The sequence below is a fragment of the Oxyura jamaicensis genome, chromosome 1 (genome assembly GCF_011077185.1).
Source record: "Oxyura jamaicensis isolate SHBP4307 breed ruddy duck chromosome 1, BPBGC_Ojam_1.0, whole genome shotgun sequence".
NCBI lineage: Eukaryota > Metazoa > Chordata > Aves > Anseriformes > Anatidae > Oxyura > Oxyura jamaicensis.
Window position 1 is genome coordinate 186,560,106 of NC_048893.1, and position 19,600 is coordinate 186,579,705.

At 36.0% G+C, this 19,600-nt stretch overlaps 1 protein-coding gene across 8 annotated transcripts in view; it reads right to left on the reverse strand.

Moving 5' to 3' along the window:
- The window catches only part of ZMYM2 (zinc finger MYM-type containing 2), a 90,302-nt gene that overhangs the window by 38,865 nt on the left and 31,837 nt on the right, over window positions 1-19,600 (reverse strand). For 7 of the 8 annotated variants that reach the window (XM_035326624.1, XM_035326632.1, XM_035326615.1 and 4 more), the window contains 4 exons: window positions 19,340-19,505; window positions 18,306-18,518; window positions 5,418-5,568; window positions 4,509-4,624 (listed from right to left, as the gene is read on the reverse strand). In XM_035326624.1, the coding sequence (XP_035182515.1) occupies window positions 4,509-4,624; window positions 5,418-5,568; window positions 18,306-18,518; window positions 19,340-19,505 (646 nt within the window). The remainder of the gene's footprint in view (window positions 1-4,508; window positions 4,625-5,417; window positions 5,569-18,305; window positions 18,519-19,339; window positions 19,506-19,600) is intronic. The other variant, XM_035326658.1, reaches the window with a different exon arrangement.

Here is a 19,600-nt window from a genome sequence, read left to right on the forward strand (position 1 = left end):
TATAACAGCTTTAAGTCTGATGCCTACATGCAGTGTTTACCGGTTTTTATCCCTCTATATCCTGCAAACCTCTCTGCTGTTGAGAGAGATTTACTAGATTTTGGTTGCTCTAAATAGGTTGCCGAAGACTTGTACTAACATAATAGCCACAAAGGCATTTTGACATCAAGGTCCAACCTCTGTATTTCTCCATTTGCAGGTTCCCCCCAAAAAGCAAACACCATTCTCAACACGTGCTGCCATATGGATTATGTGATTGCAATGAAAGCCCTAGAAGCTCTGGTTGAAAACAAAGGGAAATCAAGAAGTGAGTATACCCATCACATCAGTTTAGATATGAAGGCAGTATTTAAAAATTAGCAGTTGTGACGACCCACAGAACACTGAAGATAAAGGGAAGAATGAAGATGAAATATATCAAGCGCTCCCAACAAGAAAAGCAATTGTATTTTTCCATGTCTATAGTTGCCATTAAATGTGGTGCCGCAAAACCTTATCTTGAGGGTTACAGCATACAATACTGGGTTTTGCTGTTTTCTAATGTATGGCACTTTCAACTTCTTTTCCTGTTTGCTGTGGTAGAAATGTAGGCCATACCAAGTCTAGGGGACTAGTAATTGAAGAAAAACAAAAGCTGAAGATATGAGAACAATGGAATTTTAGACAGTTAAAAATTCAAACTTGTTTTAAAGAATATTTACATCTAATTGTAGATAAAAGCTAGTTATGTCATTAAGCATTACTGCTTCTAAAACGAAACCAGTGTTGTTGGTTTTTTTTAATCATAAACTTCTATAGTCAAGTAAACATTTTCTACAGAAATCAGTAAAGAACTGAATTCACATTCCTGATAGCTCTAAAACAAGCAAAAAATGGTTACTAAACCAAGAGTTAATCACAACATGATTTAGTTGCCTCCTTAAAGTTCCCATTATGCTGCAATTAAAGGCTGCTTCTGCATAGTATTTTAATGAGTCAAGATGTCATGCATGTAGCATCAACCTGTCTTGCCTCTAAATTACAATATGCTTAGAATAGATAATATCTTTAGGAATTATCTGGAATCATTCTTACACAAAAGAATCAATAAGATCAGAAATTTGTTACAGTCTTTCACAGGTCACCTTGAACATCAAGGATTTATTGATGTTATGCTTTACCGAAGATATATTTGAAAGCATGTGTGCGTGTATGTGCACATATGTACATACATCCTTAAATGGAATCTTAAATTCAATCCCCAAATAGTTATCTTTAATTTGGCTTTTCTTGAGCCTGAACAACAAGAGCATGGAAAGTGCCAAGCAAGATTAAATATCATTGTAAAGCCATTTTCAGGCTTCAATGCAACCACCACAAACTGCTCAAAGCTGTCAAAGTACAACTGAACGACAGACAGACACAGCCCGGGAGTCTTCTGAGAAGACCAGTGTAGAAGCACAGATTCTGGCCTGCCCCTGTCATTACCTGCAGCAGTGTGACAGGTGATATGCTTGCTTATAGCAATACAAAATCAAATTGTGGAAAGATTTCTGCGTGTAAATGTGTATGTGGAAGGTGTAATAGGCAGCAAAACATTTTTCTTTTACTAGTTCAGGAAAAAGAATTTTGAAAGAATCAAATTGTTCGTTAACATGAAGAAGCAGCAAAAATATACGAGGCAGGCACCCATACGGACTGTACAGGCACCCATATGGCATCATATGAACTGTGCCACAAGGAAAATTAAGGGCAATAAATTAAATAGGGAAGGAACTAAACACTCCCCATGCCCACACACACACAGAACTTCAACCACCGCACGGAACCCTCAAATATTTGTTATTGTGATCAGATCTGAAACATTATTTCTCTAAAAAGCATACCAAGCATCCCCCACATGCTTCCCATTTCAGAGAGACAGAGCAAGGGAGACACAGATAGAGATGTAAGGAATATGAAAAAGAATTACAGACATCATAATGATGGTAAGGCAGATATCAACACAACCATGGACAAACAGAGAGTAACCTGGTAAAAAATGTGCTTTTAATTCTTACACATACTGGTTCTAAAACTCTTCAGATATATCCGTAAATTGAAAAATAAAAGCTTTAGCAAAAATATTCTGAAAACTTTGTATAGACTTGTGGTTTGGCAATATAGCTTGTGTTTTAAGACATTTATACTTGTACTTTTACTAACTTGGGTAAGACACTTGTACTACCATGTTCACAAGAAATAAATTAGCAGTTTTATTTTTCCTTAAGAGACAAGTTCAGTGCAAGATCTTCAACTGACCCAGCAAAGTTACTGACAGCAAAACTGGATTTAAACAATATAGCTTTGAAGCAGTTCTGTCCTTTAATCTCAAACAACATCCTCCAGCATGAGGATGAAAGAAGACAAGATACAGCCCCACTATTCTAATACTAACTACCGAACAGCAATCAACATTGGCCAGGCTATCTTCCCTTTTTTACCCTCTTTATTACAGGGAGGAATGCTCTTGCAAGTTGTTTGCACAAAGAGGAATACAGATATAGATGTAAGTTGCACAACAAGTAGCTCAGCTGAATCTCTCAAGCATTTGAATAGACTAAAGCAACAATTTACTAGAAACGTAAGGTTATGCAAAAGGTAAAATGACAACCAACCCTAAAACACTGCAAACAAAATTAGGAATTTAAACATTCCAACCCATCTGTAAACCAAAAGGAAGCTTTTACAGAAGGGAGAGACAGACCTTGAACAGCAATTGTGAGAAAAGCAACTTCTAACAAAGAAAAAAGTACAGGAAAAACAGGCACAGTAAGAGAAAGGAATTAATACAATGCCAGAACAAGTACAAGAAAAAATATCTTCATTAGCAAACAGCGAAAAATATGGAGAATCATAAGGCAGTTATATATTTTTTTTTTTTGAAGAGATCATTGCAGCAAGTATTCTAACGTGCATGAATGGAATAAACTGTGCTCAATTTAGGTCCAGTTCCTCTGTGTCACTCAAGTATAAGAAGCCCCATAGGAAGACACAGTCCAAAGCACACGTTGCAGTATACTGTCCTTTCCATCTAAATACTAAACAAAGGCAGTTCTTCTATTACCAACTTTTATCTAATAGTGAATATATTTTATTCTTCTAGACAGTGAATACATGAAAACTATCAAAAATCAGAAACGAATAGTGAGAAGATTAACCAAACTGTAAGCAAACAACCACCTAGCTGTCCTTGGTGCTGCTGAGGACTCACAGATTGTATACTACAACTTTGAGAAGAGACTTCCATGTCATACTGAAACTATAGAAGAAGTATTAGTGAGGTCTCAATAAGATCAAGAACACATGAAGGCATCACTGATCTGCAGTTATATTAAACAATGTTGCTAAATATTGATTTATCTGTGAATCCAAGAAGGCCCAGGTTGTACTTGTCATTCACTACCTTTAATTTTCTGCCTCAAACAGCAGATAGTTTTCATTCTGAGCACTCTTGGGGTTGCAATCAATTTTAAGACCACGTAGAATGAAGTAGATGCTGAATGAGTTTGCAAGAAGTCCAATAGATTTGTCACTACATACTAACAATCCACATCTATTTTGTTAATCAGTTCCACTTCAATTCCACTGACAGACATGTACTAAGTTGGTTAGGATGAAAGCACAAGAATAGGGCAACGTGATGGAGGTCCCATCCAGGGAATGTTAAGGAAGCAATTAAGAGACCAATTTGCTTTCCAGTAGATAGAAAACTTTAAAGTTTAATGACAAATGGTTTAACACTATATGGGTGTAACTGCCTCCTAACATGGTGTTGGACAATTATCAGTCAAACAGCACAAATTTGGGGAACCTGTTTTTACATACACAAATTGAAACAGTGTCTCTGAAACATTCTTTGATCATCTAGACATTAATCACTACAACACATTTTACATATGCTTTAACTAAGTCACATTAAAAAGATGACATTTTCAAAAAGCGATCAGCCTCTTACAGTGTGCCTACCATCAGGCCTGCAACAATCCAATTTCTGGATGTAATTTAAACAGCTAGTTACATCCGTAAAAGTTGCAATGACTTTGAATCTAACTTTCCATTTCAGAGAGTCACTATTCCCCGTGTCACAAACCTTTTTTCAGCACAATATCCAACATGAGAATGTTGTTACTGTATTTAGCATAAAAGAGATGAAAATTGTTGGTTATCAATGCACAGCAGCAAAACTCATCTCCATATAGAGGCTGGCATGGGAAAAATAAGATGAGTAGTGGTATTGCTTTGTGTTCACTTATAGCATCAAGGAAAAATGGGTTATTATTATCCCGTAAGTTTAAGATAGTAAGTAACTAGTGTTATTATTATGAGACTACTTTCAAAATAAATGGTTATGAGCTAGAAGCATCTGCTATGTTAATTTTAAGTCATAAGCACATATATAAAAGCAAGCTTGCTTAATATGCAAATATTTAACACAAACACAGGTACACAAATATTTAGGGAGGAAAATATTTAACACAACAGCTAACCTGAAATTTAGCTACACAACTGGAACTGCAAAAGTTGGACAGTTTTCCATCAGGCATTGTGGCTTGATACTGAGGTAAAGAGTTTCGTTTACAAAAGTGGCAAGTAATTTCCATACCTAAAAGAAAAATGTAGTTTACAAACAAAATAAGTACAAAATAGTAATGCAAAAAATACTGGGTTACAGGTCAGCTTTTCAATGTAAAAAGCTAAAATCTGTCTGTTTTCCAGCCAGCTTCAGTAACTCACATAAAACAAAAGAAATTTTTGTCTTTTTTTTTGTTTGTTTTTTTAATTCCGCCATTAAAGCTAAGCACCACATGTGAAACAGCACCTTCTTCAACATTCAGTAGAGCGTTTTGATCTTAAGTTTGATGAACTGAGATCTATGTTCTTCAGTATGCAAAGCAAACATAAGTTTTGAATTGATTTACTCATTCCTTTCACCCAGACTAAACAGTTTACCTAGAGAATGCCTATATACAGTATAACTACCTCTATCCTTCTGCAGAAGAAAAAAAAATATCAATTATTGCTTGAGGAGATAAAATGGGGTAGCGCCAAGACAAGAAAATATTAATTCACGTGTGTGGAAGTTGCACTGCCATTCTGTGGCAAAGAGCACTTTATGTTGCAAATTTTTCCCCCCCCCGGAGACCTTAAGACAGATTAACTGTTTCAGAAATCAAGCAAAAATACTAGTGGGGAAAATGACCCCTCATGGGTCCATCTACTAGTGTTCAATATAAGATGATCTTTTTTAAATCTATGTTTAAAAACCTATTAAGACACTAAAAATCTGCAGAGATTCATTCTAAAACAAGATAACCCACCCCCACTGTTCAAACTTGGAAAAAAAAAATCAGGTCTACTCTTATCAGTGACGAAAATCCATTATCCTTGTCACTTACTTTGTGATTTTGGATATTTTGATTTGTGTGTGTTCATGCATGCAGTTGAGCAGTATGGCTCCATATATCCATTAGGTCCTATGCACTGAGTCATGTCAAAAAACCTGCACTGAGCTCTGCAGCCAGTACAAGATGTTAATTTGCCATATTTCTAAAACATAAAACAAAGCAAAACAATGCATTAGTTAAAACCATGTTTGGTTTTTGTTTTTAAATTATAGTATAACAAACAAAGGAAAACTTATTTATTTCTCTCCCCCATCAGAACCTTCCTATACTAACTGTCATTTTCTCAAGTGCAGTCAGCACTTGTTTCTCCCTCCTGGGACCTGGCTAAAACTAAATTTCTATGTAAAACCATAAATAAATAAATAAATATTAAAAAACTACCCACCACCTACAAACTGTGATAAGAGTGTACAAGTTCTGCCGAGTTGGAGGGTTTGAAAGGATGTTGTTTCTCTCTCCTTGATGGTTATATGGACAATGGTTTTATGACAAGAAATGGGAGTTTGGCACGATGAAGGATAAATAATGGTGCTAAACTTGGAAGAAACAAAGGTGTACTCTCCCCCCAGATAACATCCTTAATGTTATCAAGTATGAGTTAGTTGCAGCAGTTTCTTGGTAAGACCACTATCTGGAGAACTTCTCTAGCTTCTAGAGTCTCTTAGTTCTAGTCCACCAGGCAGGAGAAACACACTGTATGTAGCCTATGCACCATAAACTGAGTTTCAGTAAAAATGTTCAAACATCTTCCCTGGCCACAGAAATTTATAAAGGCTTTGATAGCAATCACAGTAATTCTTAAATTTGAACAATCACGAGTCTCAGATCAGACAATCTCTGCTTACTGGGTATTAGAAAATACCCTTCTGACACTTTGGCATGAAATATTTCTTTCCTTCTTCTGTTCAGGAATTATTTTGAGCCTCTCCCCTTTTTCAAGGCTTAAGGGGAAAAGAAATGCAAAGAATCTTTCACATCTGCTCCACCTTGATCAAAGTAACAGAAGTTTAAGTGGATTATCTTTGGTCCTCCCATCTCTAGTTACTTACATTTGAGAACTATCTAAATCCAGTCTCACAAACACAGAAGAAACTTAGGGTAGCATAAGATGACGACATCTTCCCTATATTAAAAATGTGTACATGTAAACATACAAACATACAAGCTTCTGCCACAGGTGTAGCATCTTGCACAGACTAACAAACTTTCAAGATAGCTCAACAACTTCAAAATTTGCACAACACTTTGATGAAACCTTTGCTTTGGATTTCCTCCAAAGAGGAATCTGTGCCAAGATAGCAAGCTTCTACCTAGAGGAAAATATTTTATATAGGTCTAGGATCCTTCTTTCCCATCTTACTTTCTTTTTCTTTAAAAATGTTCCCCAGTACCTGCTAATCAATCCTCCTAATGAGCCACAATACTGGAAAAAATTACACTAAGTACCAAGAACTAAATGCAACCATTGTGCTGTTCTACGAGCTGCAGTTATTCTGCCTATATTCACTCATCTCCTCTGGCATGCTGACAAGACAAAAATTGAAAATTGAGAATCCTTCAAGTTGCACCACCGAGAATATAGGAGGTCACACTTTATATAAGACTTTACTTCTTGAAAAAAGTTCAATGAACAATGACCATCAAAAAATCTACACGCACATATAGCCTTGGTACCTCAAGAACAAAACAAAATATAAATCTAGAAGCAGTGGTGCAAATATGATGACATAGCTTAACAAAGAGCATTAAGGAATATAATCAGAAAACAACGTACAGGCAGGTGGAGCTCTCACAAGTTCTTGGTCTGAAATAAAAATTAAACAAAGCCATAACAACTTTATATCAAGACGAAATTGTACTATAAATTCTTTTATATTAAGCTGATCAGAGCATAACTGGACACGATTCGCTGTATCAAAGGACTTCTCTTTTGGACAAAACTCCTTGGAAGTAGAAAAAGCATTTGCTAACCAGCATCTCAATACATCATAATTTAACTGGTGTCAAGGAGGGCCCATGCACATCAAGTACAGTGCAACACCATGTCCATTATTTCTGAATTTCAAACATTCTTATAATACTGGAGTTGTTCACTGATTTGACACTAGATCTTTCAGAATTAAGAGCAACAAGAAGCATCTTTTTTACTATCTGTTAAAGCTACCAAATCTAGATCCGAAGTATCAATTTGCTTATAAATATTCCAAAATTAGAAAGGACAGGGTTTTTTACCTCTTTTTTGTTTTTGTATCTGTCGAGTTTCCCTAAACTACTACTAGTTAAACTACACTAGCAGTACAAAGACCATGAGTTCCCCCCAAATAAAACAAATCAAGGATGCAGAAGAGTCTCTCACAATTATTGTCACAGCACTTAAGAGAATTTAAACACTTCTGTATTACTGGCAATTTCAACATATGTTGTTACAGGAGTGAAGGGGGTAAAGTGGTGAAGGAAAAATTAAAACTTAAAAGGCTCCAAAGCTCTTCAAATTTATTGCTCCCAAGGACTCATCATCATGTCCTTCAAGCCGAACTTTTGGTGTATTTTTATTATTCTTTTCAGTGTTCCCTGAACTTCTAAGTTTGAATATGAAAACCATGCAAAAACTAAAAAGTACAACACTGCTATAAAAGAAATTAAAGTGCTGATAAAATACCTGAAAGTACAAATCAATCACCATTATACAGCTGCACTGCATTTTTTTTTTTTGTAGTCCAACAGAAAGGTTTTCCCCACTGACAATATCAACAGGCATCCTTGTATTGTCTCATGTTTTTAGACAGCCATAATGCAAAACAAGAATTTTCTCTTGTTCTCAAGTGTGAAAAGTCAAGATGAGACTCTCCTCACAGTTTTGTACTCTTATATTCATCTCAATACAACCATAGAATGGCTTGGGTTAGAAGGGACCTCAAAGAACACCTAGTTCCAACCCCCTGCAATGGGCAGGGACACCTCCCACTAGACCAGGTTGCTCAGGGCCTCATCTAACTTGAGCAGCTCCAGGGATGGGGCATCCACAGCTTCTCTGAGCAACCTGCGTCAGTGCATTACTAATCTCTGAGTGAAGAATTTCTTCCTAACCTCTAATCTAAATCTCCGCTCTTTTGGTTTAAAACGATTCCCCCTCATCCTGCCATCATCTGACAGACATAGGTTGTCTTCCATCTCTAAGAATCTGTAGCATTAATTTCAACCCATAGAAAAAGTAAAATTTGAGAATCCTTTCTCTAGAAGTATTCTTGAAACTGGACTAAAGCAAACAGAAGATTCATGGAAACTAAGTAAAACTACATTAACACACTGGGTAGAAGAGCAATCACGAGGCATGGATTTATGGCCTGGATGCAAGACAAATTAAGATGGTAACAACAGATCCACAGAACCAAGAATGAGGGTCACTACAGATCAACTGTTGTCTTGTCCAAGATCAGAACTACAGGAAGTCACATGAAGCTCAACAGAAAGATTTTAAAAACAAACAGCAGGAGGTGGTTCTTCACATAACAAGGTCAGCAGAACTTCTTACTGAAGTTCATGGATGTTAATACTGTATGTGTGTTAACTGCAGAAGCACTCAGAGAATCATTTCGAAAAGTGAATGGGAAGTTATACAAGTTTTAAACAAGTTCTTAAATTCTCGATCTAGAATCAGAAGTTAAAAGAATACACAGGATAAAATACTATAAATATACCCATCCTGTTCTTGCTGTTCCGTGTATGCCCATCTACATACACTGCAGGCATTGCAATTCCTGCTCTGAACCGGTAGTTGTTCTTATCCTCTTACTACGTAAGATTTTTCTTTTTAGTTCAACTTGAATATTTTAACTATCCACAAGGAAAAATGTGTTCAGAACAAAAAAAGGAAATTAAAAAAATGTAAAGCTGTGTCAATGCTGTTAAATAACAGGGTCATGAGACCAAAAAACTTTACTGGTAGAAAGAAAAATGAAACAAGGAATACTAAAATCTTCATTATTGACTAAGAGGGAAAGAAACACAAAATTCATGACTTTATTTTAAACATCATTGCTTCATTCCTCATTCCAGAAAAACAGAATCATGAAGGGGCCTCCAAAGGTCAAGTCCAACCTCCATCTCAATGCAGATTCAGTGCTGGCAGCTCAGGTCTTGTCAAATTTGAGTATGTCCAAGGATGGGCATTGCAAAACCTCTGTGTATCACCACTGCCACAAATTTAAGAATATATATATATTTGCTTGTAATAAAATCCTCTGTTTTCAAATTGTGTCTGTTGCCTTTCATCCTCCCACTGCACACTTCTATGAACATTTCAACTCTGACCTCCATATAACCCCTTAGATCTCCCTTTAGTCTTCCCAAAGCTAAACAAACTTATCTTACCCAGCCTGTCCTCCCACGTCATGTGCTCCAGCCTTTCAAAACATCTTGGTAGCTCTCCACCAGACTTACTTTACTCTGTCAACCTTTTTCATCCAAGTTGATCCAAAACTGCATACTTTGCTCAACCATCAGTCTCTGGAGTACAGAACAGAGGAGAAAAAACACCTCCCTTGACCTGCTGACTACCTTCTTGCTACAGGTTGTCTAGAGAGGCTTGTGTAGTATTCATCCTTCAAGATACTGAAATCCCGAATGGATATGGTCTTTGACAAGCTGGCTTCAAGTGACCCTGCCTGAGCAGGGCAGCGGACACAAGAGGTGCCCTCCAACTTAGACATATTTGCAGCAAGGGCACACTGCCAACTTCTGTTCATCTTGTTCATCAGGACACCCAAATCTTTTTTCATAGCTGCTTGTTTGGCAGTCATCCTTCCATTCCAGATGAAGGACTGACTTGCACTCTCCACGGTACTTGTACTCTCCAGGATACTTCAGGAGTAGACAAGAATGATTATAGACAAAAGCTTGCACATTTTAAACTAGTCTCTGCTTCAGTTCCACAGCTTCAAAGATAGAATGAACTCAGAACCAACTAACAAGAGAAAATAGGCAATATTTTCCATCCATGCACCTCTTCTTGAGAATTGTAAACCCTATAACAGGCTTAATCCTAGAAATCAGATCTACTTCTCATAGTAAATAACTAACAAAAGAAATATGATTAAACACTTCATGTAAATTCCTAGGAGTCATTAATTCAGTATACATTTCAAATCTTCAGTCTTTCAGCTAGGATAGTGTTAAACTCCAACTGCCAACTACAAAAATGGCTATCAAGACATAAGACAAAACAGAAGAATTGGATATATTCCAGAAATAACGGTACTGTGGCAACAGAAATCCAAATTCCAAGAAGTAAGAGGAAATTCATTTGGAGGCCTTCTGAGGAATTTTTGCTCATGTCACCATCAGCAAAGGTGTCTACTTCTGCATCTTACTGAAGGGATGATGAAAGCTGAAGTCTGGAGCTCTTCTTATATATACCGTAACTAAGAATAAAGATCAAGCCCAAAAATAAGTATCAGACCAATACTATAACTTCATGATTCTTCAGAAATAATGTTCACTTCTGATTGCAAACTAGAACTAATTACAGTCTCCTTTCTCGAACCTTTAAGTTGCAGGAGTATCTTAATAAAGCTATTAGTGCCTAAGATCTAGGCACCTGCATTACAAGCTTTTATTCTCCATTGAGAAGAGCAGTATGGTCATGTTCCTTCAGGATGAAGCACACATCTGCAGACTAAGAACATTCTTGCTACAATCTCTCCCACGCAAAGACCAGTTGACTAAGAACATTAGACCAGCTGATTGCTACAATGCTATACAGCAGCCCAAAGATCTGTTTAGAGCTGGAGGAGGTGCCTTGCAATTCAACTTATACGGTCCACATAAGAGACCTGTACATACTTCTCAATCCAGGCAAAAGCTTCTCTCCACTATCTTTACAGAGCAACCGTTTATAATTAGAAATAAGATAAAAATAGGGAAATCTTCCAGAAGATATTAAGTGACAGACACACAGACAACCTGTGTTCAAATAGAAAGGTAAATTAGAAAGGTAAATTAGGAAAAGACCAGAAAATTTCTGGAAGTAGAAGAGCAGAGATATTCACTACATGGATTTCTACAATAACAGAGATGCACCAGAAAGGCAATCAAGAAAGAAGCAGCTAAACTGCTTCAGATTTATTTGAAAGAAGGATGGATCCAGATGGATCCAGAAGCAACACACGTCTAAGAAAAGAACCAGATGTCAGCAGAATCTGTAACGCAAAGAAAGAAGAAATCATATTATTTATTGAGCCTTTTGAAATACCACACTCATACCATCTCTACCCCGAAGAATAAACTCTTTCCTGCTCCAGCTTAAGGTTAAGATTAGTAACACGTCAAACGCATTTGCCCATGTCTTAAGAGCAAAAGCTCTTAAGTAGTTGCTTTTGTGGTTCTTGAACACCAAGTAATTGGTGTTTCAGCTGAACTACACAAACAACCAAATCATTAACATGTCCAGTAACTTTCTTCTGGCATCTCCCACTTCCAATGCTCCCTCTTTTTGCCAGTTTCATTCCCACTCCCCAGACATTTATCTTCATGAATTTAAGGAAGTAAGAGCTGAAAAATCCCTTCTTCCCTTACCTCAAAATGTTACTCTTAAATTAACTATGAGAAAGCTTTTCCTTCTGTTTCATGTTTATTTTGCCTTTTCTCTTTTCCCCTCTACCTCCAATCATTCGAGGTGCAGCAGTGAACTGATGTGGTTACATCTACCCTAACTCCAATACTTAGTCATATCCCCTCCTTGCTTCCTCTTCGTAACAACTTCCTGTGCTCCCATACAGATTACAACTCACAATTATGCCTTAAGTATTTTTCTTCAGAAGTACGTGGCTGTTTAAACATTTCCAATTAACCTATCTCATTCTATCTATTAAAATAGGGGTGAGGCAGAATGGGAATATCCTGAACAGTTACTACTAACACCTCTGGTGCTTCAGTAGCCTGGTTATGTAGTTGTGAGCATTTATTTTTTAATTAGAGAGTAACAGGGTCTACATGTGGAGAAAAAAAAAAAAAAAAAAAAAAAAAAAAACATATTTAAAGCAGAAATGGTAAAATAAATGGTTCCAGAAACTTATGTAAATAAGAGGTACATATATATATATTTATATATATTTCTAGAGGGATTTGGTTTGCATCTGAGACACAAGAAACTAGAGGTATAAATACTAAGAGGCCTCAAAAACGAAGAAACCTCGCCCCATACAGATCAAGAAGGAAAGGAAGTGTACTGTCTTGATTGGTAAAGATTTATTTCATCTAGACCATGAGAGATAAATGGAAATAACTAGATGCTTTTTACTTTGCCAAAGTGTACACAGTATTAATATCATTATTGTAAGACACAACATAGTACCGGATGAGGTATTACCTGAAGTAAGACAGAAGTAGCTTACTACACGAGGAAGAGGTTCCATTATCAAATCACAGTTCAGTTGAACTGGCTGAAACCCCAACATTGTCTCTTTGGAGAGACCAGATTTTTTTATTTTTATTTTTTTAAAAAAGTCAGTATTTCTAATATTTCAGTTTAAAGAGGCTGCTCAGACCTCTCAGTTACTGCTTTTATCAGCTGTATTTATTGAAACACAGACATTTGCAAAGAGTTTAAAAAGCAGTAACTACTGCAGGAAGCAGGAGATTTCATAGCTAATTTTACTACCAAAAAAAAAAAAAGGACAGATTCATCTTAATAACAAGAGCACAGAGAAAGAACATCCACGGACAAGTTAATAACCCTGACCACTTCCCTGAAGCATCATGCAATAAGACGTTCTAGCATAGCATTCCATAGAAATTTATACTGGTAGATACGATACTTTTTGTGAGAGTAAATACAAGCTCCATATAAATAGTAACCCTAAATTGCAGAACTGACATGCATGTCATTGTACACAAGAACGGTTTCTAAACCTCTGCACACAGGTAAAAACAATTTCACAAAAGAAATTGCTAAGCAAGGAGTAGAATGTGAAACATCACATTTGAGTTGCAGCTGTCTAGGTTGGGCTTTTTCTATTGCCTGTCTGTGAGCGAAGATCTCACAGGGATGGCATAGCCTTGTTAGTCTTGAAGCACATTCAAGAAGTCTTCATCTAATCAAGGAAGACAACCAAATGGCCTTTTTCATAGAATCATTAGAATCACAGAATCATTAAGGTTGAAAGAAACCTCCAAGATCATCTGGTCCAACCATCCCCCTACCATCAACATCACCCACTAAACCATGTCTCTAAGCACCATGTCCACCCTTCCCTTGAACAGCCCCAGGGACTGTGATGCCACCAGCTTTTTTCAGTGCTGAAGGAAAATTTTCACTACATGAAAAGACGCTGCAGCATCCTCTCCAATCAGGAAAATATCCATTTCATTTGCATTCACCTGGTACTCAACTTCATTCCAAAACTATTAAGAAATCATGAAAGGGAAGGAGCTCTAGCAGTTTCTTTTTTGACAGCACATGAAGACCATTGCTTTTAAGAAGAACCCGAAGCAACCAAAGTCAAGGACATTCTAGCAAGAATTTAGTTGAGGAATCAAGAAAGACAAAAAAGTTGAAGCATAAAAAAAAAAGGTAACATTTTAAACTAGTAAAGTGTTAAATGCGTTTCATACCAGAATCAAGAACACTGTGGACTGATCAGGCCAGTAAGCAAAATAGTTCAAAAACTTATCTATAGAAGACGACACAATCACACTCAGCCTTATCTTAGTTGAAGAGCTGAAAATTAGAATGTATGGCTGGTAGCACAAGTCAAGTCACAGACTTCACTTGATCCTTCAAACAAGGTTGTCAGGCCAGTACCCATCTTTGTTGAACACAAACAGGGTACAACAAACATCATAACTGCCTTGAAAAGGAAATCAGCTAATTTTGTGGATATGGAAAATATCCAATAGTATCTGGAGCAAACACATTGAAATTATGTTTGTAACTGCTTTGGATACTATCTTCATGGCAGGCATACCTGGGGTTTCTTTCAATTTGTTGCATGTATACTGATTTTTTTATAATGTGTAAATTCTCATTTTAATTATGAGATGACTACACAAAGAAATCAAAATATTTTAGGATTTCCAAAATTACATAGGCAATACAGTATCTGACAAAGACATGACTACCTCATTCACCTCTAGAGCTGTGTTTTCTTTACTTCTTTTGTTCAGCATCATTCTTCAAGCCCTTCTTGCCCCCCTAGATGTGAAGAGTTTGAACTGCAGTGCAATAGGTAAAGAATTTCCCATCTAGTAGTAGTCACCTTTAAGTTTAAAAACACCTGCTTCTAGTACGAATTTTCTTCTGACATCATTTTATCTAAACTGTCACAATGATTTTGGTTTTGGAGCTGGGACTGTTTAGCCTGGAGAAGAGGAGGCCCGGGGGCGACCTTATTGCACTCTACAGGTACCTTAAGGGAGGCTGTAGCGAGGTGGGGGTTGGTCTATTCTCCCACGTGCCTGGTGACAGGACGAGGGGGTATGGGCTAAAGTTGCGCCAGGGGAGGTTTAGGTTGGATATCAGGAAGAACTTCTTTACCGAAAGGGTTGTTAGTCACTGGAATAGGCTGCCCAGGGAAGTGGTTGAGTCACCATTCCTGGAGGTCTTGAAAAGACGTTTAGATGTAGAGCTTAGGGATATGATTTACTGGAAGATTTGTTAGCGTTAGGTAGGAGGTTGGACTTGGTGATCTTGGAGGTCTCTTCCAACCTAGACTATTCTGTGATTCTGTGAAGGTTTTAATGTTACTTTCTCTTTATTATTTTTTAAGAGCTTGACTTGCACTTAGCTGTCTTGATGAATGGCTGTTGTACTATCAGGATAACTAATGTTTTCTTCAGAGGCTATGCCTATGTAGATTTTTTTCTTAAATTCTAACGATTTATTAGTCTACTTATCTTTCATAAATTTGTCATAGTAAAAGAAACTCAAGCTCTGTATCAGTTGTAGATAAGAAAGAACAACCCCTAGGAAAGCAGAACACAGGACATAATATTCAAGATCATTTGTGTCAGTTTTAAAGCAGGTTCTGAAAACAATCCATAGAAAGCTATGTGCATCCATCACTTTCAAGTGTGACTTATGCACTTCAGAAGAAGACCTACTCCCCATGAGTAACACCTGCTTATTTCCCTGCCTCCCACCAACACAGTCTAGAGCAGAGGAAAGAAACCCTTTATCAACAGGGGATTATTTGCGCTCAGTGGCCATTCCAAGAGCCACAGTAATTTTTATTATGCACAATTTTCATTTCTCATTCCAGGAAGAAAAAATGTCCATGATAAGTTAATGAAAATTAATTGTTCAAATCAGTGTAATATTTATTTAAAAAATATGGATGAAGTATATAGATAGGTACAAGTAATAAAAACCAGTTTTCATTTATTACTTACTACTACAAATGTATAGTGATAAACTTAAGACATTTACAAAATAAACTACTTAATACAAAGCTCGTACCAATAAGACCTATTTATTTTACATTTTTTGTAAGAAAACATTTGCTAAAACTGTTATGTCACACATGGTAATCAGTTGCACAACACAATGTTGTAATCAAATGACACATCAATTTTTCCTGTATTATTGGCTCCAGTGTGTTTATTTCAGCATGTAAAGTCTCCCGTATTGTCTCCTTCACTAGTTCTCCTTTAACAGCCAGATCTGAATCAACGATTTCCAAGAAAACATTACTACTGAATAAAGCAACCTGTAATTTACCAATTGTGTCCCAATGATTTACCAGTGACATTTTCCAAAGTCTAAACTTATTTTCAAAAATAGAATTCCTTGAATACATTCAGTTCAAAAACCTTAATGAAAATGCAAGTTCAAATCTAAATAAAACTTGCTAGACAACTAGTTACTCTGAAATAATTGTACCCTGAGCAACTTTGACACCTACAACAACAACATACACTAGAAAAGCTCCTAATTTTATAGTTCTAGTTTCTCTTAATATCAAAAATACCCCCAAAACCCACACAACTCCAGGAACATTTGGTATCTGCCAGCTATGAATTACATTTAATCACCAGTCCAAACTAGATGCCCATGATCACTAGAGTTAAGCTCTTCACAGCCTATTACAGTTCCCCAGTACCAAATATTTCCACAAAAAAAAATTAAGAACTTGTTTGAATAAAACCTGCTGTCAGAACTGAATACACCAAAACAATGTAAGTTTCTCAATTTTAAAGGTTCGCTTAAGGATCCACACAATAATGCGCAATACCCACTTACTATTTATGAAGATTTCCTGGTACTGCAAACTGCTCCTCTTCCCCAAATCAAACTAGCACATACAACTTGCTACCCATATCTTTCTCAAGTACATATCTAAACACAAAATACAGAAATATCTAAACAGAGTACAGTCTGTAATGAGAGTTAAGTACAGATTTATCATTCAACCTCTCAAAATTCCACGTTCATTTCTTAATTCCATATGCAGTGCATGTTATACTGGTTGTGTGGGAATGTCTCAAGTTCAAAGTTAATCTCATGCCTTTTTGTTTCTTCGAGAGACAGTATTCAACGTTTCTTCAAGTCTTTCCATGGCTTCTGGGCATGCCTATGTTTTTAGTATCTTGGAAACCTATCCTGTCCCTTTTGGTTTCGCTGTGACAAAAGAACAACGCTTAAGTTACGTTTTCAGTTACGCTATTTACATATGCATGTTTCCAGAATTGCTGTTTGCACATTGCATATACACAAGAACGGCCAACCCCAAAAGTAGCAAAACTGAATGTCCAAAGAGAAAATACAAACAAAAATAACGTTAACATTAAGGAACTTATTACATATACGTTCAGTGCAGGGCTCCCTTTTCTCTTAGGTCATTGGTTTCTCAAAAATGGAAAGAGATGAAGAAAGAACCCAAAGCAATATTCAGCACTGGAGCCACTCACATATTCAAGAGTTAACTTCAAAAAAAAAAAAAAAAAAGGCAAAGAAATTCCTTGCTAGTAAAATAGCGATTTTGCATTTCGTAACACTATCCCTAAAAACTCAAAGCAGTATGGACCAAACAATAAAATTAACAAAATCCCCAAATTGCTCATTCCCCAAAACATTTAACATTTCACAACTATGAAATTGTTATAGCATAAATACTGTGATTAATGTTTAAACCTTCCAACCAGCATTAGCAATGAACTGTTCAGAGCGAAGTTGGCTCTGTAACATGTGAAGTGCATCACTACGTAGCTCTGTAGTATGCAAAGTGCATCACTACTCTCCATCAGATTTCTTGATTTGGAACCATTCTGAACCACAACAAGTATTACTATCTTAACAAATTTAAGAATAAATAAAACCCAAACCAAGTAAAGAAAATGAAAACACAAAATTTAAGACAGAAGAATGAAAGTAACTATCATTTTCAAAATTGTATGCTGTACAGTAAAGAAGAGACATAGTACAGGTATATAGCCAACATGTAAGCATATTCTCACAGCAAATGTCCAATCTAATCACCCTGTGTATTTTTGAATGTTTGAATTGCTTAAAAGTGAGCTTCTAAATCCAAAAAAGAGTTATGACTTATGAACCGGTAAGCTTGTGTGTCAACCTTGCTTTTCACGTACTCATAAATGATGCACCCATTAGAAAAATTAGAAAAAAATAAATTATTAACAGAAAGGTTAATTGCAATGATATTTGGTTCATAACAAATAAGTATTGTTATTACAATAACATCAAAAAAAAACAATAGTAGAAGGCCCATTTGGGTTAGTTTGCCCACACTTGCATTAACGTCATATTTTTAGTCTTTGTTACTTAAGACTTCTAATAAAAGATAAAACCACATTATGAGTAAGAGGATAAATTTAAGGAGTATTAATGCTTATTTAATTTTAATTTATAGATTAAGAAATAATTACCTGCTTGTATTCACCAACGCAGTTCTGACAGCAGAATCTTTTCTGCTGACCATCAATAGTAAGAATATTGTTTCCAGCTCCTTTACTGGGTAAATACTCCCCACAATGCTCACAGCAATTCATTATTAAACCATTTGCCATTCTGTATCTATTGAAGCAGTGGTCACTGCAAAGCTTATGAGTCATATTTTTAAAGCTAACTTCATGACGTATCTGAAAAATAAGAATAAAAGTATTCCGTCACCACAAAAGTACCAAGTTGCCTAAGACTACAACAGAAGTCAAAAATCTTGCATTCAAGCACAAAACTATATTTAAAAAAAAAAAAAAAAAAACACAGATTTTACTAGCTGAGTAATTCAAGGACAAATCTCATAGTATAGAAATTTATTTTGTTTCCAAAGTTATAAGCAAAATCTTGGACCCATTTGTTCTTATAGCCTAGAAGCCAAGATCACAGGGAGGGATGTAATAACTGGATATTAGAGCAGAAGGTCAATTTTATGTAATTTTACAAAATAAACATGCAAAGACTGGCCAGACACACATGCACTGAAAACTGTATACATTAGCCTGAACTACAGTGTCCCCAGTAATGGCATCAAGAGAAAATACATTAATGAGAATTTAGGATTATGTATGTGGTATGTATCTCAAAACGTTTGTGTAATATTTCAATATATACAGTAAAAATGAATTCTGTAAATCTTGACTTTTTAATGGCAATTCTGCTAGGGAGATCCATGTTACAATTACAAGAAGCAATGCTCAATAAAATTGTTGACAGTAGCTACAAAAATATCAGCAAAGGCACTTTCTTAAAAGCCCAATAAAGTCAACAAGAATATTCTTTCTCACTTAAATTATTTCTTTATTTGCTTTTCATGTATGTTAAGCCTATCTCAGTGCATATAAAATGCTGAATCATTTAAAGTTTTTTTTTTTTCCAGTTCTCTTAGAATATTTGTAAACAAAGATTATTCTGACTATTTTAATTACTGAGAACAAGACAGGAAAAACAAAATCAGCCAGACCTCTGTTAGTTTACCACAGATAGTGCATCTTGATTTATTCAAAGCTCCTTTCGAGGGATTCTGTTTATCTTCATAGAATGATAGACAGGATGTACTGCAAAACTCCTGGAAAGACTCACTTGAATCAACTTGAGCAACAATGGTACCTTTCATTGTTGTTATATCTCTGAAATAGAAAAAAAAAGTCTAAGAGTGTATGTGTATAATTATATATATATATATATATAAAAACAATAACACTTCACAGCTTGCAACATGCAT